Below are 26,736 nucleotides of genomic sequence, written 5' to 3' on the forward strand. Positions count from 1 at the left end.
TAAAATATTAATTTTAAATATTAAATATATAAAAATAAAAAATAGACTTTATTATATTCATAAAACAAGTGAGTTGAAATTTACAAGATGAATCTAACAAATTGAACTAAATTTCTTATTAACTTAAAATGAATCAAACTCGAACTAAAAAATCAGATTGAAGTCGAATTAAATTTTAAGTTGAATCAATTCTTATCAAATCGAGTTGAAACAAGTTTGACTCGACTCATTTTCAACCCTAATATTACCTAAATTATCCTTTAAGAAAATATGTTCCTTTTTGTTTTCCTTTAAGAAAATATGTTCCTTAAGAAAATATGTTCCTTTTTGTTTTCTTATGTTAAATTTTAAAGTACTCCCTCCGTTTTTTATTAATTGTCGTTTTTGAGTAAAAAAATTATTTCTTTTTATTTGTCATTTTCAAAGTAACATTAATTGTTGGTTTGTCAAAATTACCCCTAATTATTTATTAAAGAGAGAAAAAAAATCAAATGAATTAATAAATAATTAAAGGTATTATAGATAAAAATTAATAATTTTATTGATATGCGAAAAAAGTTAAAAAGAGCCGATTAAAAAGAAAAAGAGGGAGTAGTAATTATAATTGTTCTCGTATTGAAACTACTTCTCACTTTTTACTAAAGAGAAATGTTAAATGAAATGATGAATAATTAAAATATTATAAATAATATTATTAATCATATTAAAATTTGAATTTAATTAAAATACATTATAAAAAAAATTTATCCCATCAGTTAATCATAGATTAGATATTTTAACTTTTATTTTAAAAATCTATAAAATAATACAAACGGATGATAGTGATGAATCGATACTGACATTACATAATAATTAATCCCTTAAAATTTACTATTTTATTTTATATTATTTATGTTTTAAATAAATAAAAAGATTTTATTTAGACTAAATAATAAATAGAAATGAGAGAGTTACAAAGAAAGAAGCTATGTGTTAAAATATATAATGGTTGGAATGATGAGTGCGTGCTATAAACGGTAGTATTTATATCATTTATAAAACCTGGCAAGTCAGAGAGACATCTTTCCAAATATTGTGATTATGTTATTATGTTAATTAAAGATACAAAAAGCATGCAGACTTTCAAAACATTTCATTGAAAATTCAAGATTTTTTAAAATATTTATGTTTTCATAATAACAAGGTAATTGAACTGTCAAATACAAATAATTAGGAGTATTTGTTATTGTGGCCAGAGATGTAGATCAGTGATATAAAATTGAACGCTAAAGAATACAAAGGAAGTATAGAATTCAATTCATGCCTTACACAAAATTTCCACCAAACCACTAACATTTGACCATATAAATAATTACTCATTACTTGTTATTCAAAAACAATATTTTGAATGTTATAGCAACATGATTCGCACATTCAAAACTTGCCTGAGACAGACAATCTGTACTAAAAAGAGTAGTTATTACCTGAGTCGGTTCTTCACAGATTGGATGGGGTTTTGACCCAAACCAATAAGCAGGTAATTTCCAGGTTAAGTAGCACAACACGGAAAATGGCTAAAAAGAATATAAAAAAATTTAAAAGAAATGATGGCATATAGAATCACAGTTACAGCTCAAGCTAATTCTGCCCTATGATAAAATAAGAAACTAGCAAAAATTTATGTAGCACACAAAACACAGCTCCCAGCCCCATCTATGATCAACACATTTCACTTGCAGCAGAGATTTTCTGCCAAGTAGAACCGATTTTCCCTTACTTGTTAAAGAACAATCCCTTCCTCCTCCCCCTCTTTCTGTCCCCTGCCTGCAGAATAAATTAAAAAAAACTTGAATATACTGCCCACTCACTGGAACAATTCTTGACAAAAAAATAGATTACTAATTATTCATAGCATAATCATATGCCAATGAAATAGAAGGTCCAAATGGAAAATGTATAGTATATACCCTTGTCATTAATATTAATCGGCAGCACATAAAGTAAAGGAGAAGATTTATATACCCTTCGGATAAATAATCTCAATGTGAGCACAATGGTGTCTCTAGCACTGCAAAAGGAACAACAAAAATAATCAGACAAGAATATATAAAAATTAAATAGACGGCGATTACAGAAATACCTAAAGGACACAAGTACAAAAAAGAAAAACATTAATCTTCAGCTCATATTTTTTTATTACATTTTAAATTAAAAGATAGAAGCAATCACAAACAAGAAGGCAGAGGAGAAAAGGCATTCGGACTACTGCCAAGCTTAGACTTTTTAATGTTTAGAAAGGTGATCAGCTTAGGCTTAATAACTAAGCCATTTTGATACGTCTTACGTCAAGTCATGTGCATTATTACTCGATTATAGTAGAACACCGTATCATTTAAGAGTTCCTTCCAAAAACAAGTTTATATCCATAAATTAATTTTAGCGCATACAAAAATAAAATAAAATAAATTGGCTTCCGTTTCATTGGAACATTTTTCATTTAAAAGGTAGATAATGAAGCATAGCACAACTAGAGAAGGGATCATTATTCTATTCAATGCTGTGCAACTTCATTCCTTTTGTTAGTCAGTTTGTAAAAATGAAACGGTAAGACTACTTACGCACTGACATCTGTTGAGTTGTTCTCTGCTCTTAACAGATGTTCCGCACCAGTGGAGCCAATTATAATAAATTCTGAAATATGACCATATGGAATTACAACCTGCAGAAGAGATTAAAAAAATTAGCTAATCAATAAAGACCAAATCTTCTTTAGAGTTCAAAACATGCAAACACACATGTTTTCATAAGAAACTGATTTATCAAACCCCAACACTGGTATTTTCTTTGAATGTCATAACAGATGTGTCCTATATGGATACTTGACCTCTAATACTTTGTAAAGAACTTTAAAATGACCACTAAAAAAGAATGGAGGGAGTAAAAGTGTCTCATAAAGTGTCTCATTTGCACTTTTTTCTTGTCAAAATAATTGTCCTTTTACAATATCAATGCAGCATTTATTATTATTTTTCCACTATCATACCCCTATTTATTAACTTTCACTTTATCCAACCACTCTTTTAACTACAATTAATAGCGGTATTCTAGTAAATAATATTAGTTTTATCATCAAAACCAACACATCCAATCATTTCCTTAAGAACCGTGAATTGTTCAAATAGGACATTTTTTATGAGTCGGAGAGAGTATTTTTTTTATCTATTATAAGTAACTTTAATATATTATAAAAAAAAAATAATCATATAGATAAACTAATGTTCAAAGGCAGAAAGATACAATTCACTTAATGATTCCCAGAATCTGTAACTTCATTTTCCTAAACCAATCAATAACTCCGCCACAGTTCCAACTAGACAAAATCTTAACAAATAATATCAAGGAATAGACATACGGTTGTCGATGGAGAAAACTTTTCTGTGATTACAACTCCATTTGGTCCGCTGCATTTGATACTGTAACCTTCCTTCTTAACTACCAATGTGGCTGGTTCCCATATATCAAGATATCCAGTCTGTAATATCAAGAGAGAGAAAAATATTAAACTGTAGGAAATCTTCATAAAGAAGACTGATAATAAAATAAAAATTTGATACAGGAAACTTATAACAATTAAGAAAACTACTTTCATTGAATTACCGAAAGGGAAACTTTATATGAAGCATGTCCGCTATAAAAACTCTTCTCTATGTGGCTCTGCATTTCATGATCTGAGAAAAAATAACAAAAGGGAACGACTCAAAAAACTATTTAGGAACTCCCAACACGTACAACCCAAAAATAAAATAGTAAGGGACTAGAGGAAACCTATATCAAATGGTTCAAACCAAGGAAACCAGTATGACACATCCAAGGAAGATAAGTTGGTAACTTGATTGTTTTTCACTTCTAACTCTTCTCTTAGATGATATTCAATTCTCCTTATTCATAATTTTTTCTTTCTGATAAACTTTTTAATTAAATTATTTACTTTTGATAACTTCAGCACAATGAATGCATAAAAAATGTTAAGACTATATCCCCTTCTTTTGTACATGTCTCAACTCTCAAGTACATACCAAGTTAATATGACAACTCATCATTTAAAATTATCTAACAATCTTAATAGGCTACATTCTACTAGAACATATGATACTTATGAATTAGAAAAAGTTCACATAAAATAAGTAAAAACACTGGCTGTTAATATATGCTTTGGTGGGTTAAATGTGATAGAATTAGGTAAAGAGAGAGAATGAAAAGAAACTCTCATTGTATTATCTGATGAACAGTAATACAAGAGGCTACAATATATATCCATGTAATCCAAAACAGAAAGGTGTGAGGCGCATAACAAGCTAACAGCACACCACTAACAAAGCTGACAGCTCAGCAAAACAGAATAGAAAAATAAAATGAAGGGCATATTAGTAAACTACTCTATTAGTCCCCCTTAGAAGCTGATGGCAGACTGGTCAAAGTAGCCTTATCATACACACGCAACTTGGAACGAAGAGGAACAAACTTGGCAGCAGAGAGGGGCTTAGTGAGAATGTCAGCCCATTGATCTTGAGCTGGTACATGAACAACAGTCAGACTTTTGCTGAGTACTTTCTCTCGCAGAAAGAAAATATCAAGCTCCATATGCTTAGTCCTGTTGTGAAGAATAGGATTGTGAGCCAAAGTAACAGTGCTCAAGTTATCACACAAGATCTTGGGAACTTGAGAGGAATAATGGAGTTCCTTAAGCAAGGACTGAATCCAAATGAGTTTAGCAGCTAGCTGAGCCATACTGCGATATTCCGCCTCAGCACTGGACCTTGCAACAACCTATTGCTTTTTGGACCACCAGGAAACAACATTAGGCCCAAGATATATGCAGGCCCCTGAAGTAGATCTCCGGTCATCAGGGTCTGATGCCCAGTCTGCATCACAGAACCCTAGCAACTGCATTGGTTGCTGAATAGGAGCAGGCTGAAGGAGAAGACCATGGTGCAGAGTACCACTTAGGTACCTTAAGATTCTTTTAACAGCCTTCCAATGATCCTCTAAAGGATTGGACAAAAACTGACAGACTTTGTTGACTGAAAAAGAGATCTCTGGCCTAGTTAAGGTAGCATATTGAAGGGCACCAACCACAGACCGAAACTGAGTAGGGTCATCAACCGCAGCAGACCCAACCTTGGACAATTTGCTGCTAGAGATCATGGGAGTAGGCATGCCATTGGCATTCAACATATTAAGCCTTGAAAGCAAATCTGTGATGTACTTAGTCTGAGATAAGAGAAGAGAACCATTAGGGAGATGAGTCACTTGAATCCCTAGAAAATAATCAAGGTGTCCCAGCTGTTTGAGAGAGAAAGAATTATTGAGATGCTTGATCAAGGAAGCTATAAAAGGAGCAGAACTACCCGTGATGATTATATCATCTACATAGACCAGAATTAGAATCTGAAGTTTACCTTGATGCAACAAAAACAAGCTAGGATCACATCTACTAGCCTTAAACCCGAGTTGAACCAAGGCACACTTTAGCTTATCAAACCAGGCCCTAGGAGCCTGTTTTAAACCATAAATAGCCTTATTTAACTTGCAAACAAGAGTGTTGTCAGCAACTTCAAAGCCAGGGGGCTGTTGCATAAAGACTTCTTCTTCAAGAGTGCCATTGAGGAAGGCATTGTTAACATCAATCTGCTGCAATGGCCACCTGTTTGTAACAGCAATAGAAAGAACAATTCTCACAGTGACAGGTTTAATGACAGGAGAGAAAGTCTCTTGAAAATCATTACCAGCCTTTTGATGGAACCCTTTAGCCACTAATCTGGCTTTATACCTGTTTATGGAACCATCAGGATTCTCCTTAGTCCTGAACACCCACTTACATCCAATAGGCTTCCTTCCAGCAGGAGCTTTCACCAAAGTCCAGGTCTGATTTCTCAGCAGTGCCTGATGTTCTTCCTTCATGGCCTGAAACCAGTTAGGAGCAGCCAAGGCTTGTTCAACAGATGTAGGTTCAAGGTGGGCTATTAATAGAGTAGGGTGAAGTCTAGGAAGGGTGATTCCTCTTTTGGCTCTAGTTTGCATAGGGTGAATGTTTTGAGGGTGAATGGAAGGTAAAGCTGTGGCAGCAGGGTGGGAAATAGGACTAGGGCCAGGGGAGGGACCAACTGAAGGAGAGGAATATGAAGAGGAGGGAGAAAGAGTGCTAGCTTCAGCTGGATCAGAGAGAATGAGGGCAGGAGAGGAAGAAGGAGAAGAGGTAATGGGAATGGCAGTGAGAGGTTGAGGGATAGGTTGCTGACCGGAAGAATAAGAGTAGTTAGAGGGAGCAGCAGAGGAAGAGGAAGAAGAGATTGGAGAAATATTAGGAATAGTGGGACTGCTAAGTTGAGAAAAGCAGAATTTGAGGAAGAAGAAGGCATAGAAGACAGATTAGAAGTAGAGGGAGTAGAGGGAACAGGAGGAAAACTGAGAGAGGGAGAGGAAGAGGATGGAGTGTTAGGAAGAGAGACAGATTTTGAAGAAGAAACCAAGGTGGAATAAGGAAAATTTGCTTCATTAAAAACAACATCCTTGGAAATAAAAATGCGACCATCTGAAGCAAGGCATTTATAGCCTTTGTGAGAGGTAGAGTATCCAAGGAAAATGCACAGTTGAGATCTAAAATCAAGTTTATGAGAATTATAGGGACGAAGGGAAGGATAACAAGCACAGCCAAAGACTTTAAGGGTAGTATAGTCAGGGTTTTTGTGAAGTAATTTAAAATAAGGTGAGACATTGTCAAGTATAGGTGTAGGAAGTCTGTTAATGAGATATGCAGCTGTGACAAATGCATGATCCCAGAATTTTAAGGGAAGGGTGGACTGAGCAAGGAGTGTGAGGCCAGTCTCAACAATGTGCCTGTGCTTACGTTCAACAAGGCCATTTTGGTGATGTGTATGGGGACAAGTGAATCTGTGAACAATCCCTAAATCTGTGAGATATTTGGTAAGAGGCCTAAACTCACCTCCCCCATCAGTTTGGACACATTTAATGGGACAATTGAACTGAAGTTCAACCATTTTCTTAAACTGAAGAAACTGAACCATGGTGTCAGACTTAAGTTTGAGAGGAAAAACCCAAACAAACCTAGAGAAGGCATCAATACAGGTTAGGAAATAGGTATAACCACTGGAAGATTGCATAGGGGCAGGACCCCAGAGATCACATACAACCAGCTCAAAAGGATGAGAGTAAACTGTGGTAGATAAAGAAGAAGGAAGTCTATGAGACTTGCCAATGCAGCAAGCATGACATAACTCAGCAGGGGGTTTAGATGGAAAGGACTGATTACACAGTTTGAAGATTTCAGTGAGGGCATGATGATTGGGGTGTCCCAGCCTAGTATGCCAAAGCACATATTTATTGGATGCAATAGAATTTGCAGCATTAAAGTGAGAGGAAGGTAAAACAGTACTGACAGAGTTTAGAGAAGGATTGAAAAAGGTACTTGTAACATTATAATTGCAAGATTCATTACAAGAAGACAAAGGATTTATAGGATGATTTGCAACAGATTCAGTACACTGAGATATAGAATCTATAACATCTGTCCTATAGGAACCATTACAATTGTATGCTGCAGGATAACTATGACTAGAACTATAAGAGGAAGAAGACTTGGACAACGGAGGAGCAGCTGGATTGGAGAATTTATAGAGGCCATCAGCACCAACAAGACCACTGAGTAAGACTTCAGAAGTAGCCTGAGATTTGACAACACAAAACTTAGGATGAAATTCAAAAAATACAGAATTATCTTGAGCAAATTTGCTCACACTCATAAGGTTTTTGGTGATGTGAGGGACATGTAAGAGATTGTTAAGAGTGAGAGATAGATGAGGTTTGTGAGGTAAGGGAAAAGACATAGAACCTACAGAGTTGATGGACAAACCTTGGCCGTTACCTATGAAAACTTGTTCAGTTCCAGGCACGGAGGCAGAGTCAGACACATTAGAGGCATCAGGAGTAACATGATGAGAAGCTCCTGAGTCAGGATACCACCACTGGTTTGCACTGCTAGCTTCAGTACCTGCATAAAAGGCTTGTGGTGCAGAAGATCTGGGAGGTGCAGCTCTGGGAGAAGCATAAGCAAGCGGCACAGGATAAACAGCACGAGGAGCCACGTGAAAAGGATTGAAGGGAGCTCGATGATGTGGATAACTAGCACCACTGGAATTGGCATAACGATAGTAGCATACAGAAGCATCATGACCAGGTTTGTGACAAATCTGACACGGTGATTTCCCAAAACGACCTCCTCCACGACCAAAACGACCACCACCGCGACCAGAACGACCACCACGTGCACCATAGGAATGATTTTCAGCATTAGCGGTGACGTGACTCGTTCCTTGAGGAAACGCCTCGGAGACGACTTGATCAGAAGCGCCTGGAGTAGGAGAAGGTGTTGCTTGAGTGAGATTGACCGTCGCCGTCGCAGGTTCTGTAATCGCAGCTTTGCGATGCTTCTCCAATCGCGACTCATGAGCAAGCAAGGAAGACTCCAACTCTTCCAAGGAGCTAACGTCATCTTTGCTGTTGACGGCAGCGACAATAGAATCATAATCCTCAGGTAACGAATCGAGAACAATCTCAATTAGGTTACGAAGAGGAACGGGATCACCGATGGAGGTTAGCGACTCACTGATGTCACGAGAACGCGTCATAAGCTCAGTAATCGTTAGTGAACCCTTCGTAAGACGCCGGAGTTCTGAACGAAGTTGACGAGCCTTGGTGGAGAGAAGAACATCAAAGTAGCGATGAACTTCTGTCCACACCTGCCACGCATGCTTGCAGTCAACGAGCTTAGGAAGGAGAGCATCGGAGATAGTAGAGAGAAGCCAGGTGCAGATGAGAGCATCCTGCTGTTCCCACTCAAGAAACGCACTGTGAGATGCAGGATCTGAGGGAGACGGTGACGGAATCACCGGAACAGTGACAAAGCGTTGAAGACGATGACCACGGACGACGCCATCAATCTGCTGCTTCCATTGTTTGAAGTTCTTGTCGTCAAGCTTAACAGAAATTAGGTGAGAAAGTTTCACCTGAGAGGAAGGGAATAAAGATTCCATGGATCGGAAAAAAATTTAAGCTCTGTATACCATGATAGAATTAGGTAAAGAGAGAGAATGAAAAGAAACTCTCATTGTATTATCTGATGAACAGTAATACAAGAGGCTACAATATATATCCATGTAATCCAAAACAGAAAGGTGTGAGGCGCATAACAAGCTAACAGCACACCACTAACAAAGCTGACAGCTCAGCAAAACAGAATAGAAAAATAAAATGAAGGGCATATTAGTAAACTACTCTATTAAATGGCACCAATTTCTTTCCTCAAAATAACAATCATGCCCTTTTATATATTTTTTCTTGCAAACATGACAAGTAATAGAATCTTAGTTTCAAATAGACTACCGCAGATACACAAACACTTGCTGATTACTGAAAATCCACTGGAACTGGTAATCCTTAGAGTCTATCTCATAAGTTACATGGAATGAAGCAACTACTATTTCAAAAACATTAATTATGATACAGGAGCTCACCGCAAGTGATCTTCTTGTTATCATTTGCAAAAACTTGCACAGGTTCTCCCTACAGTAACAAGTAATGGATGAGATTTTGAGAGGGGGGAAAGATAACCATAATCAGAAAACCAAACTTATACCAACTCAATTTACAAAGTACACATTATGAATTATGTTTTAGCTTCTCTCTTTGCATCTGAAGTTACTGAATAGCATAGAGCACTATTGCGCAAAGGGCTCAATGATCTGAGCCATTGCATTGCAGGAAATATTTTTAAAATATTAAATACAGTACTTTTTCATGAGAAAAAAAACAGCATATATAACATTAAAAATATTTAATGTAATTCCAACATAAAAAAATATTTAAAAATTGAAAAATTAAGTTAGCGACAAATATGTAAGTATACAACTCTATACACCAGCACCCAAAAGTAAGAAAACTGAATGTGCACATTTCAAAGCACCATATAGGAAGGGCTAAGTGAAACTATATGCCATGTTAAAGACAAGCATGGGTTGAACCTTGACTCTTGAGTTAAATCCTCATTGAATCCAGAGTCACACAATTCAGCAACATCACTTTTGGACAAAACAATGGGTTTGCATAGGGAAACAGAGGTTCTTGACAAAGAGAACATCAGTGCAGTGAAACAAAGAGATGTGATTATATGCTGTTTTTGAGTATGCAAGAGAATTTTCAATCTAATTAATTACAGTCACAGATGTTACCGATGCTAGCATTGGTGAAAGATTTTCTTATGTCAGCCGTTGGATAAAGTTAATTTGTATGACCTTACACTAACATGATGCAATTTGATGTTAAAAATTCACACAAAAAAAATAATAAAGCACTCATGGACAACGAGAATAAAATACGCAGAATTGGATGTTGAAAAATAAGTTACTATGACTAACAAAGTGAAGATTAAAAGCAGTCACTCAATGCACAAACACAAGTTCCAACATATATTAATCCTCAGTATGATCACTTATGAGTAATTCCAAATCACATAACATCAATCCTTCAAATTCATAACTCTTCAATGAACTGCTTGTTTTATAAGCTGGTTGCATATCAGAGAAAGTCCATAACTAAATAAAAGCCACTTTATAATAACTCCAATCATCTTACACACACAGGTAAAAGACTGCCATTATGGTAAGTTCCAAAAAATACCTTTCGCTTCCTGTTATCTAGAGGCTGAACTTCAATGGCAAGTGATGTATCAACATCATCAGCACTGATAAGATAGTTGGGTTGCTTTGCCCCTATATTTTGGACAACGGCTATGGTTGAGTTTATCATATAAGGATGCATGAAAGGAAGGGGAAAAAATACAAATATAAGCATAAAAACACCTTCAATATAATTAAAAGAACCATCTTCGAGATGCCGAATCCACTGGAAGGGACAAAAAAAGAAAATGTTATTTGATTGGAAGAGATGTCTAACATTGATATCAAACAGAAAAACAACTCAAAAGAAATAAAGCATCAAGAAAAAAGTTCCAAATTATATGCACCTCAAAATTACAACTAGTGGTGCCATGGATGGAGTATCCGCATGCCTGAAGTTCCCTTCCTGGAAAGGCTTCTCCTGAAATTTGAAGGCCCTCTATAGCTGGTAATGGATCGTCATCCGCCGCTGCAGAATGATATGTTTGCTGAAGTTATGTGTTATAGATAAAAGAGTTTGAATATTATTGATGAATAACTTGATAGTAACTTGATACAAAATATTTAACACTAATCCCTACATATAGGACACGTAGACTCGGTAAATAAATATGGAAATCAGAAAACAAATCACAATATTAATAAGCAAAATAAAAAGTAACCCTAAGAGATCATCTAAGATTCTCTAAGATTACAAACTGATCCTAAAAACTAAACTAAGATACTCTGTCTGTCCCACAATGACTGACCTACTTAAATAAATTTATAAAAAAAAAATCCCAAAATGAATGACTTTTTTTAATCAAAAGACGAATGACCTTTTCAATTTTGAATACAACGTTAATTACTTTTTTCCAATAGTACCCTCTAACTAATATTAGAGGCATCACTTCCAAGTCAATATTTTCCAGTTGGCATATATGGATAATTTTGTAAAATTATTATTCTCTCTTTCATCTATACATTTTTCTTGATGTGTGTCAAAATGCTGAAATAGCTCACTCATTTTGGGATGGAGGAAGTATATTATAAGATATTTATTTCTTTATATTCTAACAACAGCTTTATTTTGCCAACAGCAAAGCTTCAACAAGTATTTAGTATAGCTTTAAAAGAAAATAAGGGCCCACTTGTTCATGCTGAAAAAATTATTGTACACTCCAGCTTTGTCTGGAGTTATCTCAAGATACTGTTACTTTAGCTTCCAAAAAAGGCAGAAGACAACATTTTCAAGGATTTTGTCTTTCGGAAAAAAAAACTGAATTGTATAATAACCAAATTAAAAGTGTTTTGGCATACAAAAAGCAAATAGACCAAAATCTAACCTTCGGAAAATGAAGAAGAAGGTTCTTCAAGAACTGGCGGTAGATAAGGAGAATATGATGAGCCGGGATCATCAACAGAGGTTGTATAAGAAGGGTTGCCTGAGCTCCAGTTAGCAGGTGCCTCTCTCTCACTATGGTCCCCATCACCCTCCAGATCTTCCACTTCATTGTTGCTGACAGGTTCACGAAATGTGACTTGTTTGTTAGACAACTCTCCATAGTACTCATTCTGACTATCACCCTGAGTAACTACCTGGTGGTTGGGTACATCATGGGCTGAAGAATTCCTGTATAATGAGCAATATATTTGAGCAAACATGACATTGTCTAACAGCCCATAAAAAGTCCTACTTTTTTCACTCTACCATTTTTAGATGAAATATGACAAAGCTCAACATGAGGAACTAATGACATTGCAGATAAATTAAGAGAGAGAAATCATGCCAATTAGCACTTGTTCTTTTATGAAAAGCCCACTAATGGAGTATACCACTTCTCAATTTGTAATATAGAAAAACCAAGAGATAATTTATAATTTGATGACAAACTTAAACAACAAGCTATGAGAGACCAGTCAGACTTTAGCTGCTATGAAATAAACTAAGGTAGATAAATATTGTTAATCAATCAAGACAGAATTCATTTCATTTATAACAGAACACCCAAGCAATTACAATTTATAATAATATTCCTACTTAAGCACCAACTGCAATTGAAAGACAGTATCATTGGAAAGTGAGATTCTTTATAAAAGTTATTGCCAATTTGGAATTTGGATATTACTACTCCTAGGGAAGAATTGAAAACAATTAATATTGGAACTTGACACCGGTACAGAGGTAACATACACCTTAAATTACTTTATACTATAATATATATATATATATATATATATATATATAAAATTTATATCCAAATAATTTTTTGCCATATCCAAGTATTTTTGTTTCTACTTTCTTTTAAATATTTTTCCATTTTGTTTTAATAACAGATTTATCTTTTTCATGAAGCATGTACAGCTTTTTTCTCTCTTACCCACTACCTTCAACCTCCCTGTCTGTTGTGCCCCTACTTCTTTTCATCCTCATGCTTTGTTACTTATTGGATGTTCTTTTTTACTTCATCTTCATATTTCCTCTACCTCAGTTGGGTTCGAAACAGGAAAAACTAAAAAGTGATCTGTTCGCCAAAATAGTGAAGAATTTCATCTTTAAAATCCCGACATGAATGCGGCCGCTACTTTCATATGCACCACGTGTCAACCCATCTAAGGGAGGACACACTTTCTGGAAAAGTAACTTGGAAGACAATAGAAGAGACTTACTATAAAGCCAAAGATGCTGCTTGGATATATGAGGTGAATGTGAAAACAGTGGTTTCAAAACAGGGATACAAGACTATTACCGCGTATGCAAATCACCTCAAAATTTTGTCCATGGAGTTGGATCTGTTGAAGTTGTGGGATTTTTGGTAAAAGATGAGAAAAAAATATTATTGGCAGAAGCTTAATATTGACTTGATACAAAAGACTCAATATCAATCTCTATTTATAGGGATAGACCTAATCGTAAATTAAGAGCTAATCGTGATAATAATAACTAATACAAAATCTGATATTAGATATTCCATTCTATAGGGATCAAATTTCCCTCTCATCGGCAATTCCATTTTGTCGGGGGCGTTTTGATGCATGAAGACTCCTGTATATATAACACCTTATTTTTGACAAAAGGAATTAGGCAAATGATTAAAATAAGCTTTGGCATTATTAGAACCAACCCTCTAAATTGTTTTTTTACCAATGAGAAGACTCGCAAAACGCCCCCAACAAAATGGAATAACCGAGAACAAACCATGATAATAATAACTAATACAATCCATGGACTTGGAAATGGAAGCTCTGGAAAAGAATATAATACTTGGAAAATGGTCTATCTACCAAATGGAAAGAAACCAGTAGGATGCAAGTGGGTATGTATTGTAAAATACATATGGAGTGGATTACTCGGAAACATTTGCTCCAATTGAAAAATGAATACAATTAGGGTAATATCTCCCTAGCAGCTAATTGTGGTTGGAACTTACAACAACTTGGTGTAGAAAATGTCTTCCTCCATGAAGAACTTGAAGAAAAGATTTACATGGAATTGCCCTCTGAATATGGTGAACAAACTATTGCAATATTGTAAGCTACAGGTGTTATATGGGCTAAAACAATCACCAAGAGCGCGGTTTGGAAGGTCTACTAAAGTTATGGTAGGTTGGGGGAAGTAACAATGTTATTAGTGTACGAAAGCAAGCACCAAGCCAAGGACTTTGAGAACAAGACTAGAGTTGGACAAAGACCCAAGGTCCAACCAAAATCATACTATCTAAAGTCTTCTAAACCAAGTTGGACGGGTGAAAACGGGCTAAACTGGTAACTGGGCCCATTTACAGGTTTGAAACAGACTTGATTGGGCGGGTTCGGTCCAGGTAAATGTCATTGTTGATGTCCAACCCAACCAAAAATAGACCAGGCCCAACTCAACCCAAGTTCAGTCTCCCTAGCCCACTTGGGCAATCAAATCTAAGTTAGGAAATTCAGAAGAAGATAGTGTAGTTGTTAAGGAAATGTCATTGTTGCTGGTTCGGTCCAGGTAAATGTCATCGTTGCTGTCCAAACCCGACGAAAACTCGACCAGGCCCACTTAACCAATCAAATCTTAGTTAGGAAATTCAGAAGAAGATAGTGTAGTTGACAAGGAAATGTATCAAAGAGACTCATATATTTATCACATACTAGACTTGATGTTGTCTATGATGTAAGATTAGTCCGCCAATTCATGCACTAATCATAGGAGATTCACTTACAAGTTGCGCTCAAAATTGTGGAATATTTGAAAGAACCCAAAGTAGAGGAATTGTGTTCAAACGAAATGTAAGTATGGGTTTTGAAGCATATAGTGATGTTGACTATGCAAGGTTGATTGTGAATAGTAGATCAACCACTCCCTCCGTCTCATATAAAGTGTCTCATTTGCACTTACTCAAAATAATTGTCCTTTTATAATATCAATGCAGCAATTATTATTATTTTCCACTATCATACCCCTATTTATTAACTATTACTTTATCCAACTACTCTTTTAACTATAATTAATAAAGATATTCTAATAAATGGTATTAGTTTTATCCTCAAAACCAACACATCCAATCATTTCCTTAAGAATCGTTCAAATAGGACATTTTTTATGAGACGGAGGGAGTACTAAATATTTCACTTTTTTGGGTGGGAGTCTGTTAGACTTCTCATTAAGAATCAAGGAAAATTGACTTTTCAGTTTTGTAGCAGTTATGCTTATTTTAGTGACAACTATTTATATTATTAGCAATTTAGTGACAGTTATTATAAGGAGAAGTTACATTTTTATTAATTTTTGTAGTTTTATGTTTAGAATAAATAGGGGAAGATGGAGGGGGACTCGTTAATTTTGGAATTTAAGTAGAAAGGGGTCATTTTGGCATTAGGGGAAGCCCAGACCCTAGAAGTTCTGTGGTATTATTCTTTAAATTAAAGGGATTTTCCCTATTTCCTTCTGAGTATCAGTTGGTTTCTATCAACTGGAATAAGAGTGGCAAGAAATTCACAGTAGGGGAAAATGGAAATGCCGCAGTTTGACAGCAGCAGTGATGCCTATTGGTGGTTGAATTGTATTGAGGAACACTTCGATGTTGTGGTAAACTGGAGAGTGAGAAGTTGCAAGAGGCAGTGAAAACCACTTTGGAATTTTAAGCCAAAGTATAGAGACCTTATATCTGTATCTGATGAAGAAGAGCCTGAATTGGAATCGATGTTGTTGACGCCTCACATGTTCAACCTTCAACAAGAAGAATATGACCAAGGAAATACAGTTCTCATTCAGACAACTGAAGGGAAAAATGAGAAAAAGGAAGAAGACTCACTACCGCCAACAAAACCTTCAGAGGTTGGCCTGGCGATTAACTCAAAGGAAAAGTCGGTGATGATGGCAGAAATAAAAAAGAAGGACCTCCTGAGAGGGATGGGGGTCAAGGAAGGAAGAGAACAGTGTACAAATGTCGTGCAGATACTGGTCCAGTGCATGTTTGACTATCCATCGATGGCACCGTTGTCATCACACTTAAAGGAATTCTGCAACAGGGAAAATTAGGCCAAATAAGTTAAGACTCATTAGGCCAAAGATTTCAGAAATGGACCAAATAAGTGGCCAATGCCACAACGATTAGGCCAACAGCCACCGTTGCAGAAACCGCCAGATGTTGGGTCACACCGGTGGTTGATGCTATTCTTAAGATAAAGTCTAGGATCAAGAAAGATCCACTATCGGTGTTGTCATCATCCCAACAACCAATCATGAGTACTAACAACAGCGAGCAGATTTGATCCAGGAGGAAGTTATCCTATTTCCTGTACAACTCAATCTCTATGCTTCAAGTTATTGGATCCAGAATGATGCATGTTTCTACTGTGTATTTCTTTCACCTTGAGGACAAGGTGAAACTTTAATGGGGAGTATTGTTAGACCTTTCACTAAGGAAAACTAATGACATAGCAATAATGTTTTTAAGTGGCAATTATTATATTATTAAGGAGTAGTTATTGGAAAATTATTACATTAATAAGGGCAGTTACGATTTACTAATCTTGTGTTTATGTTTGGAATAAATAAAGACAGGGGAGGTTTATTATCTTGGAATTTAACTTGAAAAGGGTCATTTAGGCATTAGGGGAGTCTCAAAGTTTTGCGGTACTATTCTGTAATTCAAATGGATTTTGCCTATTTCCTTTTGTATATCAGATGGTTTCTATCAACTGATACTAGAACAGTTCTGATCCAGTAAGATTCTATAGGTGTGCTAATAGAGTCTTGTGACTTGAAATAGTAAAAAACAAAATGTGGTATCCAGATATATTGCAGAAGCAAAGTTCAGAGCAATGGCACAGGGGACATGTGAACTACTATGGTTAAAGACCACCGTAGAAGACTTGGGGATAAAGTGGGGTGAACCAGTGAGACTTTATTGTGATAATAAATATGTTGTTCGCATAGCCCATAATTTGAAGTTAACATGCACTTCATCAAAGAGAAATTAGATAGTGGCCTAATTTGTACTCCATATATCTCCTCCCAAGGCATCCTTGCAAATCTTCTAATTAAGGGGTTGAACAGCAACAACTTTGAAAGGATTATTTCTAAGTTAGGAATGGAAAATTGTTAATCACCAGCTCGAAGGGGAGTGTCAAAACCGTGTATATTTTGTTATGTTAGTATATTGAGAATATCCCTCAACTATAGGAATTTGATTGTGTAGAAGTCTTTATTATATTTCTTAAATTAGCTTTTGCAAGCCTTATATATATATATATATATATATATATATATATATATATATATATATATATATATATATATATATATAACTGGTGTATTCTCACCATAATTATTCAATACAACTCAATTCCACCCTAATTCTTGAGAGCAAAGTGCAAACCACAAGTTTCCCTTTTTAAGAATGTAATTTCATAAAAAGGAAATATAGTAAACCTAATTATTCTCATTGACGGCAAGACAATAATATCGTTAAGATAGTACAAACGCACATCACATTAAGCAACGGATTATAGAGATGAGGCCCTAATTTTAATAATGTTACTTCCCATTTGTTAAGAATAGTGCCCGACACATTGCCTAATAAGAATAGTTTATTCATTTGAGTCTTAACGGAAGGGAACAACATTGCATGCATCAGAACCACTTTAACAAAGATTTCATGAAAACAGAACCCACCAATACATTCAGTTCAGAGTAGCAGTCTTCATTTGATCAGGCTCACCTGCTTCCAATAGGTGAATATCTCCCCAAGTCATCAGCATCAACATTTGCTGCCAGCCCACCACCCATGCCGCTTTGGTAGCGATTCATTGCATCCCAACCAGTGCCTGTCTGAGCATCAACGGGGGCCTGAGTCATAACTTGAGAGTACCTATGCTGAGGTACCAGCTCAAGGCTATTTTTATTCTGATAAAAAAAATGCAATACTTAGAATTTTATTTAAGGATAAGAATAAAAAATGACAAATTGACAAAGTAAGCCTACTGAAGTTTCCAAAGGTGCACCAATGGAGTTCAATGGTGATTGTGTAGCAACACTTGCATGGTTCATATCTGAACGCCAAGGTGTCAGTTGATACTGTGACTCCTTTAGCTTTGACTGTAACACGGCAATAAAGAACAGATATAACTAATACAACCAATTTCTTTAGAAAAACTGTAAATACAAAAGGACCACCCATGTATCTGCCCGGCGTACCTCAGTGCGAAAAAGTTTTTCCTGCAAATGTTTAAACAAAACCTGCCAAAAGCAAAATCACTGTGAATTCAAGATGGGCGAGGTCCTATAATTTGGATGTAAACAGAGGGACAGGTTTCAGTATTGCTAATATGACATTTTCTTCAGAGAAATATAGATTTTCCAAGTCAAAATGGTTGAAGTTGTAGGGATATAGATAAAATAAGAGAAAGAATCAAGTCTTTGGATTTTGATAAATGATAATGGTTGATTATTCAAAAGACTGAATACTGAGCGTGGATTATAATAACAGCAGACTCCTAATCCTATTCCTATAAGAAAATAAACCATGAAATATAAAAAAATATGGAAGCCAATCCTAAGAAATAATATAAGATTTACAAGATGTTTCCTAATCATATTCCATCACTATTTTCCTCCCTATCAATTCTATTACCCGCCCCTTTTTATATTCATTCAGGCTTCTTTCTTCATCACTTCCCAATAAATAATAATAGAATCTTCCCACTCATTCACTCTCTGCCATGTGTCCCATTCTGTTAATTGCAGCCCATTATGGATGGATAATATCTATATTTCCAATCCTATCCTCCTGACAACCCCGTGGATCTAACATAAGGTTTGTCAGACGAAAATAAATTTCAAACTTGGTTATAAATTACGCTCTAGTACCCTTTTCTTTTTCTTTTAATAAATGTAGATTTAGCACGATTAAGAAAATCAAGAAAAAAATTCACCAGCTATTAATACTACTGATCACTATAGTAAAAAAGAGAGGAAAAAAACTCATTTATTTATCACAAAACCATTACCTTGAAAAACTAACACCGTGTCTCAACAATCGCGGAGTGTATTACAAAACCATTTCCTCTATGATGGTTCCTTTTTGCATTTCACACAGATTATTTTTAAAAAAGTAACGAAATAATGTTTTCTTCATCTCGAACCTAGTTAGTTATCCTTGCTTACTGTTAGAATATTATAAAATTCATCTTGTCATTTTAGAGTAGCTTAGAGTATATCGTAGGGTTATATTTTATACTAATTATTATAATTTATTCTTGATTTTCCTATTTATTTATGATTAAATCTATGTATCACTATATATAGAAATTAGAGTTTAGTCTTATTCAATATCAAACATATTTCACTATTATAATATTTCTATTTTTCTCTCCTCGTTTTATCAAAAATCTCATAACTTCAACATGGTATCTAGAGCTTTGTTCTATTCTCCTTGAATTGTCTCATCGCTATTCCAAGTTCCCAAAAGGCTTGCAATATAATACTTTCCTCTTTTTCGGCAGTTTCCTTTCCTACCTCAGTTGCTGCCACAGGCGGTCACCAAAAAAAATTATGGAGTTAACCATCGTAACCACCTCCGTTGTGTGCCAAATCTTCTGCTATAGATTTTCAACTCTAAAAACAGCCATGTGCATTTTCACATGTCTTCACCGTTTGTCGTGTTTTTACCCACACGTCACTGCAACAGGGCATCTGGCAGCCTTTAGGCATGATTTGCGGTGCCTGAGTTGATTGCTTCTTTCGTCAGGCCACGAGTACTTAGGTTTCTGTTTTGGTTAAAAACACTATTTTGAACTTTTTTTATTTTACATGTTTTATGTTATGATTTCCAAGAGACTTGCCAATTGATTTCCTATTCCATTTTACTACTGGATTATTATATATCACAATGATATTGGGTCTTTAAGTCTTGAATTATTCTAATTTATACTCTTCTTTTATTCATATATGTATATAATCATATATTAACAAAAGAACAAACAGTACAGGAAACAATATTTAAAAAAGAGTGGTAGACCTTTTATTTTTGACATTAGAGAGGCAGATGATAGCTTCTAAACAGAGTTATGAATCACGGCCGCTATTGCCGCTAACCCGGGATTCCCGGCCGGGGCGGCCACCATGCGCGACAGAACACAGGCGCGGATCCCAGTTTCGGATAGCGGGCGCAAACAGCGCGATTTCTCGGAGCGGGCCACGTCCCGCATGGAGCGGTTTGGTGGTTTCTTTTTTCCTTGCACGATTACGATTTTACCCTTAGGTTTTAAAGGTCAATATAAGTACCAATTGACTTTCCATTCCACGATACTTTCTCCTCTTCGTCTTCTCTCAACGGCTCTGTTTTTGTTTGCCCTAGCATCATCATCTTCAACCGGCGCTCCTCCTCCAGCCACCTCCGATACTTTCTCTTTTCTGAAGATGCTTTTTCTATTCTCTTCTCACTTTTTTGATTCTTCACTTGCCCTAGCTTTTCTCAGTTCGGCGTTTTCTGTTGGCATTTTTGGATTTCGATTCCCTTGCCCTTCAACTCATCAACCACTTCCTCCTTCCTCCTTACTTGGATTTTCACTCAGGTTAGTCTTTCTCTATTATTCTTCTCTTTTCTTCTTTTTGAAAACGTGTTCTCTGTTTTCTGAAAACTTGTTTTCTATTCTTCTTCTCTTTTCTTCTTTGATACTAGTATTTGATTTTTATAAAACTTTTATGGGTGTTGTGTTATTTGTATAGATTATTCATATATTTAGTCCAAAAAATAGTCAATTCTAAAAAGTCAACAAAAAGATATCCCGCTATCCCACTTTTGGGGTCGGCCGCTCCGCTCCGCTATCCGGAATTAATGAATGGTCTATGGTCTGAACCAATTAGGTGGTTATTATGTTATTGGGCAGCAATTATAATATTAAATAAATAGGGAAACTGATGGGAAAGTCAGTGGACAATTAATTGGGATAAGATACTGGTTGGGAAACACAAGGCTCTCAAATTCTTGGGAGGGAGAGACTAGAGAGTTTCTTGGATAGAAATTGCTTTGCAACCGCATACTATTGTCTTTCTAAATTTCTATGTTTTTTCCTAGTGAATTTTATTGTAAAATAACTTACCCTCTGTTCTGAGACAGCGTCCAGAGACTGTTGCAATTAATTATTGCTACCTTTTAAGTTAATCAATTATCAATATACTTTTTAAGCAAAAACATGAAGAGTCAGAAAGGGGGAAATCATCCCAACTAGATACCAGTTTCTATCAAAAAATAAGTACCGGAATGTTGCTGTATAATATTGGTTAACATTGCCAGAGAGCGAGACAGTGGCTAGAAAGGGAGAAGGCCAGCCTTTACTGTGCGCATTGGCTTAAAGTTTCAGCTCTCACATGTGTATCGGTTTGAAGTTTCAACTCTCACATGAGTGTAAAAGAAAGGTGGTTTTAGCCTCAAATAAGAAATACATAGGCTTTCTGACTCAACCTGAAAAAAATTAAAATACCCCCTTCCCCCAAAAAAAAACCTCAATAAAGCACAAAACAGGACAGAAAGAGCTTTGATTTTCTGGGATGCCGGCTGCATCTCTGCTACTTTAAAATGCTCCAAAAATGTGAAACAAAAGTTAGCTGGTGCCACTCTGCGGTGCTCTTCTGCAACAATGGCACTATAAGCACTAATGCTGACAACTATGTTTCCTTTTCGAAGCACACTCGGGAGTGAGAAAGATAGGTGTGGAAGATTTCAAATACATACAGGTGTCACATTTTGAGGTTATACTTGAACTTGAAAGTCCTTATGCAAGGGCAACAGCATTACTTATTTCACGAAAGGAACGGCCTAAAACTGACCTTGACATTGCTAACAATTGACTGGGCATCAGGAACAGGTGGCTGCAAGGAGTATTCTGCAAGAAGAGGCAGCAACGATGAAACAAATGTTGACCTTTCTTGCTGTGCATCCTGATAAGAAAAAGAAAAGGCAAAAAACTTAAATATTTATTATGAAACACACAGCAAAAGAAGGTACTACCCATGGATATTTGTTGAAAAATAGTAAGTTAGAACAGCCAAGTTATCACGCAAATTTCAACATATACCACCCAATAACAAGAAAAAACATGTAGGAAAAATAACCTGCAATGCATAGGTAAGACGTATATTTTCTTCAATTATGTCTTGTCGGTATGATAAAGCCTTTGATGCGGCATCTACAAGGTCTTGTTGCTGTTGATCAAAGGCCTGGAAACAACATTACAAATATTTCAAACAAGCATAATAGAAAAATCAAATATAGAGGAGGGAAACATATAAGGATGTTTAAGGAGGAATATCAGAGGACTTCAAAAATTCTATGCATACCAGACGCATATATGCTATGCGCTTTTCCAAGACATATTTTTCATTGCGTATTTGTGCTTCCTGTCATGGAAAAATCATCAGTCGACATAATGGATATCAGACAAAACATAATCTAAAGATATGTGCATCACCACTTTAAAAACATAGTTACATCTTTACCTTAGCAGAATAATCTGCTAGATGTTTCCTTAATAGAATGATCTCTTCTTCGTGTTCCCGGACCTTAATGGTCAGATCCTAAATAGATACACATATGGCTCCATAAACATCATGTCTGATTTAAGATGAAATATTAGAGCTGAAGTTAGTACCTGCTTCAGCAAAGAATTCGAATTATTTGTTTCAGGCATTGGCATCAAGCCTTGCCGGGGTGAACTGAGTCGAGAATCGTTATCTCCTTCTGGTAGATGCCTACGATAAAGACAGGTTTCTTAAATTACACAAATCCTTCTTCAAAACTACCTATATATAAAATTAATATAATACCACATTATAACTATGGCATTGTAACTGATATTTGACATCACATACCTGCTTGGAGAGATCGACCTCGTAAATGGTGAAGACAGCTGAGAGTGGCCAACATTATCCACGGGCAGCTGATAATTTGGCATTTTTGGTGTTCCATTTATTTGACTGTTCTCAAAATGGTTACCTGTGTGTATAATTTTAACAACATTGTTGAGCAACTAGTTTACTAGTTAGATCACCGAAAAACGAGGTTCCAGTAGCATTGAGCATACAGAATCAATTACCTGAAGATGGAAATGATAGACGGGCTTCATAAGATCCATGACCCGGCTCCTTCCATGCAGCAACTGGGTGTGATTTTTTCTCCAATGATCCATATAACCGCTGTCAAAACGTGTAAGTTAAAATTGCACAACTAGATTTTACTAGTTTTTTTTTAAATTAATTTTTAAGAGCAAATTCTAGTACTACTCTAGGTTGTCAACCCCAGACAACAGCCAACCCCGAAACTGAGATAGCAGTATAGCATGTCGCTGAATGACTCTTTGTAACTCTAATAAATTTATATTTATTAAATAATCAATACATGAAAGTATTAAGAACAAACAATTGTTGACCACGGTTTTCAAATAGTGTCACTAAAGCATAACCAATGGCAAAGCTTGTCGTTTATATGAGGGGACCAAATACATGTATATATAAATATTGTCACTTTAGTTCCACATTGAGGAGCAATGGTAAAACTAGTTTCTGTTAAAATATTCAGTGTACAAATGAAAAGAGATCCCACAAGAGTCGATACCAAGAGTTATTATCACTTGCCACAGTAAAGTTTAACCGCTGCGCCATAAGAAATTATATATATATATATATATATATATATATATATATATATATATATATATATATATATATATATATATATAGACACACACACACACACAGAGAGAGCATAGAGAAATTTGAACAAGGCACTATAGTCTCTTTTTTCTTAGCATCAACAAGCCACTATAGTCCATGATCCAGGATTGACAATCCTGTAATTACTACAGTTCATTAAATAATTAAGACTAAAAAATAATACTATGTCTATATATAGTATGTATAGACATATAGATACATTATATTTATTTTCATATGGTTGTTATTACTACATATTTCAAATTAATATCAGAGTAGTCAATAGCGGCCAATGGCGGCTTATCCCGTTAAAGCGGAGCGGAGGCCAACCACTATGGGAACAGTGTTGTCCATGGCGGAGAGCCAAAACCCCGCCATATTGGCCGCTTTGCGGCGCCGTTATAGCAGATTATGGCGGAAAAACCCACAATATCGGCCAATGTTTATCATTGCGGCGAGCGCAATAACCGCCATGTATATCCACCATGGCAGCCATGACGCCACAATTTGATAACACTGTATGGGAAGAGCCTTGGCAGTGCAAAACACTATAGCGGCCACTAAGGGTAAATAGTGCCTTTTGATGGATTAAGAAGCTTGGCTCCATTGAAGGCTCTTTCCTTTTGTTATTTATGCTCTCTTTTTCAATAAGGAGGTCCGCTTACCCTCTAAAGCCTTTGTAATTATCTTCTTTCCTTTTTCACATGCACGTGACATATATACAACCTTGACGCTATTCTCACGTTCCAAACCCCATTTCCAAATACTAGTAGTCTAAGATTGTCCTAGAATGTAGATCATGGACACGTAGATAACAAACAATGTCCTTAGTTCTATTAGATATGCTCCAGTAAGTAACTCCTACCTTAGTAAGACAAAACTTCAATTCAAATAATAGAGAATCACAAAAAAATGGGCAAACAACATAGCAATCACTTGTATAAAAATAAGTATAAAAAAAGTTCATATTTTAAAATCGAAAATATCAATATGTTAAATTGGACATGCACCATTACAGAACTTACATAGTTTTCCAGTTCCTGAATTTTACTCAGAAGCTCGGACCTAAGCTGGTTGTTCTCATCTACCTGTCAAAAGCAACATATTGCATCCTTACTATCCAATTTAAAAGAATATGACAAGAAAAAAGCTGTCGTTGGACTAGAAAGTGAACCCACAACTGCAACTTTGTGCAGGCCAGTGTAACATTTTTGCTCAAGGACATTAGTTAAACCCCATTGACGACAGCAGGTAAACCAAAAGAATGGAATGGAGGGACAAATATGCAGTATTAACATAAGAAGTAACATATCCTACTCCCTATCTCAACTAATAAAGGTTTATATAAGTTCCAAATATTTCATTGACCTAAATTCAAGGACAGAAGTAAGTTTTCTATAGCATTTACATTAGCCAGGCTACTGCCACATAAGGTATCATATCATATTCAATAAGCCAAGATCAAACAAAACAGAAATTTCCAAACATACAAGCATTAATCATACATCATACAACTTAACCAATCACTGTTGAAATGGAACAGCATGTGTTGAAACCAGAGCTAAAGTACCTGTTGCTTAATGGTGGCTTCGGCAGCTTCAACGGCCTTCATAACCTGAAACAAGTTATCGTTGTTGCTGTTATCAGATGAATAACCAGGTTGATCACGCACATGTTGACCGTTCTGGTTAATATCCAATCCTGAAAATTTCCCGGCCAATTTTTCATCGTAACCATTCTCCATACCCTACTTCTACAATCAACTCACTCCCCTCAAATATCAAAATCAGAACAACAACAAAAAATCCCAAATCAATCACTAAAAGGGCTCAAAACTTAACCTTCAGAGTACTTCCCAGTAACTGAAAACACTCCCAAGAAAAATCCACCATCGATTTCAACCCTCGCAAACACCAATCAAACTGAAATTAATATATCAACCGATCGGTTAAAGAGTTGGAATCGAGGGGGATAAGGTGAGAAAATCGAATTGGAGATAAAGGAGAAGGGGTTGGTGTTGATGAAATTTGAAGAAATGGGTGAATTTGAAACCCTAAGTGAGAAAAAAAGAAAAGAGAAACAGAAAGAAAGAAAAGATGTTTGAGGAAGAGGAAGAGAAGAGTGATGAAAAATGTGAAGAAGAGAGAGTGGTGAGTGTTGATGTGGTCAAGTGCGCGTGGTGTGTTTTTCATTTGTAGGATCGAGTTGGCATTGTCCTCTCTTTACAAAAATAATAAATAATTATTATACTATATTAAAAAAATTATATATATATATATTATATATTACCTCTGTTTCTTTTTAAATATTATTCTTGTTTCTATTATTTTTAATTATCACTATAAAGTTTAAAATAATATTACTAATTTTTTTGTCAAAATTATCTTTAAATAATTATTATATAGAAAAATATATATATAATATTATAATTAAGAATATTTTAAATAAAAAAAGAATTATTCTTTAAAAAGTTTAAAAAAATGACACATAAAAAAATATTGAATAATATAAGAAAATAGATGAATAGTGTAAATTAATTTTACACCGTTAATCAATCAATAACAATTATGTATCCGGTCAAATTTACATAAATTTAACACTTTCGATCAATAACAATCTTTCAATCAATAACAATTATGTATCGTGCCAATTTAAATAAAAAAAATATTTTTAAATTACTTTTTATGGTATGACATAGTATTTTGGTGCATATATAGAGAGAGATATTGATTTAAAATAATTATCAAAAATAAGAGATTGAATTAATTGTTGGAGTATGAAACTCTTTAAAGAATATTAAATTAAACTTAGAAATAAAATCATAATTAAATCTTT

At 35.4% G+C, this 26,736-nt stretch overlaps 1 protein-coding gene across 2 annotated transcripts; it reads right to left on the reverse strand.

Annotated features, from left to right (window-relative positions):
* Positions 1-1,314: 1,314 nt before the first annotated feature.
* Positions 1,315-26,085, reverse strand: LOC127098243 (uncharacterized). 2 transcript variants are annotated; one of them, XM_051036779.1, is made up of 22 exons: positions 25,472-26,084; positions 24,927-24,989; positions 23,286-23,385; positions 23,062-23,185; positions 22,842-22,941; positions 22,690-22,767; positions 22,531-22,590; positions 22,306-22,410; positions 22,021-22,131; positions 18,388-18,429; positions 18,175-18,288; positions 17,912-18,096; positions 12,056-12,342; positions 11,078-11,199; positions 10,914-10,956; positions 10,732-10,823; positions 9,570-9,618; positions 3,637-3,707; positions 3,392-3,511; positions 2,598-2,698; positions 2,002-2,047; positions 1,315-1,803 (listed from the first exon to the last, which is right to left on the reverse strand). In XM_051036779.1, the coding sequence occupies exons 1-22, from the start codon at positions 25,643-25,645 to the stop codon at positions 1,753-1,755; spliced, it is 2,238 nt and encodes a 745-aa protein (XP_050892736.1). In that variant the 5' UTR covers positions 25,646-26,084; the 3' UTR covers positions 1,315-1,752. The 2 variants fall into 2 exon arrangements, 1 of the variants encoding a protein (XP_050892736.1); XR_007793319.1 differs by lacking the exons at positions 1,315-1,803; positions 2,002-2,047 and having other exon boundaries at positions 3,627-3,707; positions 25,472-26,085.
* Positions 26,086-26,736: the final 651 nt, after the last annotated feature.

The sequence above is a fragment of the Lathyrus oleraceus genome, chromosome 6, assembly GCF_024323335.1.
Source record: "Lathyrus oleraceus cultivar Zhongwan6 chromosome 6, CAAS_Psat_ZW6_1.0, whole genome shotgun sequence".
Classification (NCBI taxonomy): domain Eukaryota; kingdom Viridiplantae; phylum Streptophyta; class Magnoliopsida; order Fabales; family Fabaceae; genus Lathyrus; species Lathyrus oleraceus.

Coding starts and splice junctions, on each gene's coding strand:
- LOC127098243 (XM_051036779.1), bottom strand. CDS start 25,645: ATGGAGAATGGTTACGATGAAAAATTGGCCGGGAAATTTTCAGGATTG. Junction 23,186..23,285: donor TCTATCATTTCCATCTTCAG/GTAATTGATTCT, acceptor TTATACACACAG/GTAACCATTTTGAGAACAGT. Junction 12,343..17,911: donor TATTCACCTATTGGAAGCAG/GTGAGCCTGATC, acceptor CTCATTATACAG/GAATTCTTCAGCCCATGATG.